Source organism: Lipotes vexillifer, unplaced genomic scaffold (genome assembly GCF_000442215.2).
Source record: "Lipotes vexillifer unplaced genomic scaffold, Lipotes_vexillifer_v1.1 scaffold1272, whole genome shotgun sequence".
NCBI lineage: Eukaryota > Metazoa > Chordata > Mammalia > Artiodactyla > Lipotidae > Lipotes > Lipotes vexillifer.
The window spans coordinates 3384102-3387236 of NW_006779909.1; the positions used below are offsets into that span (position 1 = coordinate 3384102).

The window sequence follows — 3135 nt, forward strand, 5'->3', positions numbered from 1 at the left end:
GGCAGCCGGCGGGCCCCGCTAGAGGTGGGGCCTGGAGGGTGGGGCCGACGTGCTGCTCCCCCGGCCCCCCCGACCTCCCGCCGAGCACAAGGCCACTGCACCGGGGCTCAAAGAACGGGGTGTCGACCTCCCTCAGAAAGGGGCCCAGAGGCCAGCCGCTCCTGGGACCAAGAGGACACGGAAGGAGCCCTCAGTCCCCTGCAGTGGTCTGAGCGGGGCACTTACAGCTCGGGGCCCTCCGGTAGCTGGCCGGGCCGGCCACGCAGCCGCTGTGCGCGATGGGGCAGTGGGAGAGGTTGCAGTTCCGGGCGCTGGCGGAGGCGCACGTGATCACCGAGGGCCGGTTCTGCGGAAGGAGCGGGCTGGCGTCAGTGCGGGCGCGAGCACACAGGCGGCAGCAGCGGTTCGGCTCCCCCGCCCCACGTGGCGACCCCATCCTCATATCCCCGCCCAGCTCCGAGGCCGGGCGGGCACCCCGGCGCCCCTCATTCCCCCTGTCGGGCACCCGTCGCGCCTGGAGAACCAAGTGCCGGCGGCCTCGGTGTTGGAGTGGTGCCTCGGCGCGGGGCCTCACCAGCACCCACGCTCTGCGGGAGCCCCTCCTGGAGCCCTGCCGGCCCAACAGCAGATCCAGTCAAGCCCAGGCGCCGGCCGCCTCCTGCTTCACATTGGGGGCCACACCGCTCAACGACCCGAACCCACCGTGAACGAGAGTCTTGGGGGTGTGCGCTCGGCCCCCTCCCAAGCTCTCCCTCGTCTGAGCAGTGACCCTCAGTGTGAGCAGTGGCAGTGTGGATCGGTGAGGGACGTGGGACAGAGGCTTGGCTGTCGGGAGCTGGCCTGCCCCAACTCTCGGATCTGAAATGAGACCATCGCCGAGTCGGGAGACCAGCGTGTAGATGGCAGAGGGCTGTAAAGGGACCACGGCTCGTACCGTCACGGTCCTGAGAGCGCCTGGCCCTGCCCTTCTCAGAGAGCGTCCTCGGAACCCTCCCCCACAACCCCCGGCTTCTCTGGGCCATCCCAGGACCCTTCTGATATACTCCTGGTTTTTCTCAAGCCAAGCCAGCTCAAGTCGGTTTCTGTTACGACCATGCAAGTCATGATGGAGACAGAAACGCAGGAATCTATCCAAGTGCCTGAATTACACACAAAGCACCCTCACCCCATGCACCTGTCCACACTCGCCCTCCTTCCCCGAAACCACCGCAGAGTCTGCCTGGCAAACTCCGCTCATCCTTAAAAACCCCGTTCAAATATCATCTCTGTGAAGCATGACCCTCCTCCTGCCCGCCCCACATTCAGCTAGTAAACCAGCCCTTCCAGAGGCACCTGTCTCCCCGACCACACACACTTCAGAGCAGGGACCAGCGAGTGTCTGCATCCCCAGACCCGGACAGAAAACACCTGTGAACCAACTGAGCTCCCTTAGGTTCCAGCCAGGAAACAACTCCTGAAAACCCGGACGACGAGACAGCTAGCAGGAGCTAGCTGAAGGGTCACCCCAAAGGCAGTGTCAACAAGGGAATCGGGCCTTGTCCACCCCCGGCCTTTCCCGTAAAGAGGTGGATCAGTAGCCACTGTGAAGTCTGCACATCACACCTTCCTGTGATGGGAAGTGAACAGGAACGAAAAGAACACGTCTGCGATGAAGATCCGTACCCACACAGGTGAGCGGGGATGTGCTTGGGTCTAACAAGAAATTCCACACATCCAGGATGGGAGAAGATGCAGCTTAGCAGCAGCACGTGAACCAAGAATCTGGGGCTTTATTAATTCCACACATGAGCAATGGGACAGAGCCACCAGGAGAGGTGGTGTGACACACCCCCCCGTGTGGATGACAATGGCAGACAGGAGAGAACATGGCTTTGAGGCCGGGTGGACCTAGGTGAACCAGCTCTAGTCAGTAGGCAGGACCTTCAGCCCTCTAAGCTTCCATTTCTTTGAGTATGAAACAGGAAGACTCGTACCTGAGAGGCGTGGAGCATCGCCTGAGATGGGTGTGGGGGCCTGGCCTGTGGTCACGTCCAGGAGTCCTGCCCTGCAGGTGCTGGTCATGCCGCACCTGAAGGACAGCCTGCAGTGTGCAGCCCACCTTTTGAAGGGCCTATTTAAACCCCCGAGCCCGTGATCTCCCCGCCAGCCCTCTCGTAGTGACGTGCCCTCCATCCTCGAGATGGGGCTGTGCGGCCACGTTCATAAGTGACCTCGCCCCATGGCCAGACTGGAGATCTGCCTCAGGCTGCAGCTCAACTACCGAGGCCGACTCAGCAGAAGATTCAAGTTGAGCTCAGGAGCTGGGGGACGGCCACGCCGAGCTGGCCATGTGATCCAGAAGCAGAGAGAGAAAAGGATGCAGAGACAGGCACGGGGCCAGGGGAGGAAGGAGGGTCCTGCCTCCTATATGCTCGCCCAGGCAAGAGCCGGCCCTTGCTTCCTGAGCCTGGCTGTACCCATGACCCTGGGTCTGGGAGACGCCCCGGGCCCTCCCAGTATAACTCCCTTCCTTCCTGTAGCTCCAGGGCCTCCCAGCGCCGGGGCGCAGCAGCACTGGTGAGTGTTCACTACGTGCTAACTCAGCCTGGTTCTCACCAATTCATACATTAAGACTTGAGTTATTTGACTCCCTGTCTCCTCCAGACTCAAAACTGTGAGCGCCCGCATCCAGCTTGACCAGTTTCTAACACACTCCCTACACAAAGCAAGTGTCCACGCAGTTTTGTTAAAAGAACAAAGGAAACAAACGGGGTTGTGATTTTGGGCTCCAAGGTAGGAAGCGCAACCGCTCATCAGCCTCACTGGGAACCACAGGCACCAGCGCAACCTCACCCAGCGCCCGGGGCCCCCTCACAAGCAGGTGTCACACACTGGATCAGAACCAGGCGCAGGCCAGGGACACAGCGGCAGCCTGGAGGCTGAGCCCAGCTCCGGCGGCCCCAGCACCTCCTCTGCTCACTGTCCACGTCCAAGAGTCTTAAGCAAACACTGAGTGAGGACCTATTAGGTCACAGGCCCCAAAGGTTCAGAGAGAAAAGCCATGTGGGTTCATGCAGTGTTTCTGAACCTCAAGGCTAATGCCTCCATTTTTTAGTTCTTCCCCCAGGAACCCCATTTTTTTTTTTTTTTTTTTTG

The 3135-nt window shown here is 60.7% G+C and overlaps 1 protein-coding gene across 1 annotated transcript in view; it reads right to left on the minus strand.

Annotated features, from left to right (window-relative positions):
- Positions 1-3135, minus strand: part of VGLL4 (vestigial like family member 4) — an 80704-nt gene that overhangs the window by 1259 nt on the left and 76310 nt on the right. Inside the window, exon 4 of the mRNA XM_007453055.1 lies at positions 226-346. Within this exon, the coding sequence (XP_007453117.1) occupies positions 226-346 (121 nt within the window). The remainder of the gene's footprint in view (positions 1-225; positions 347-3135) is intronic.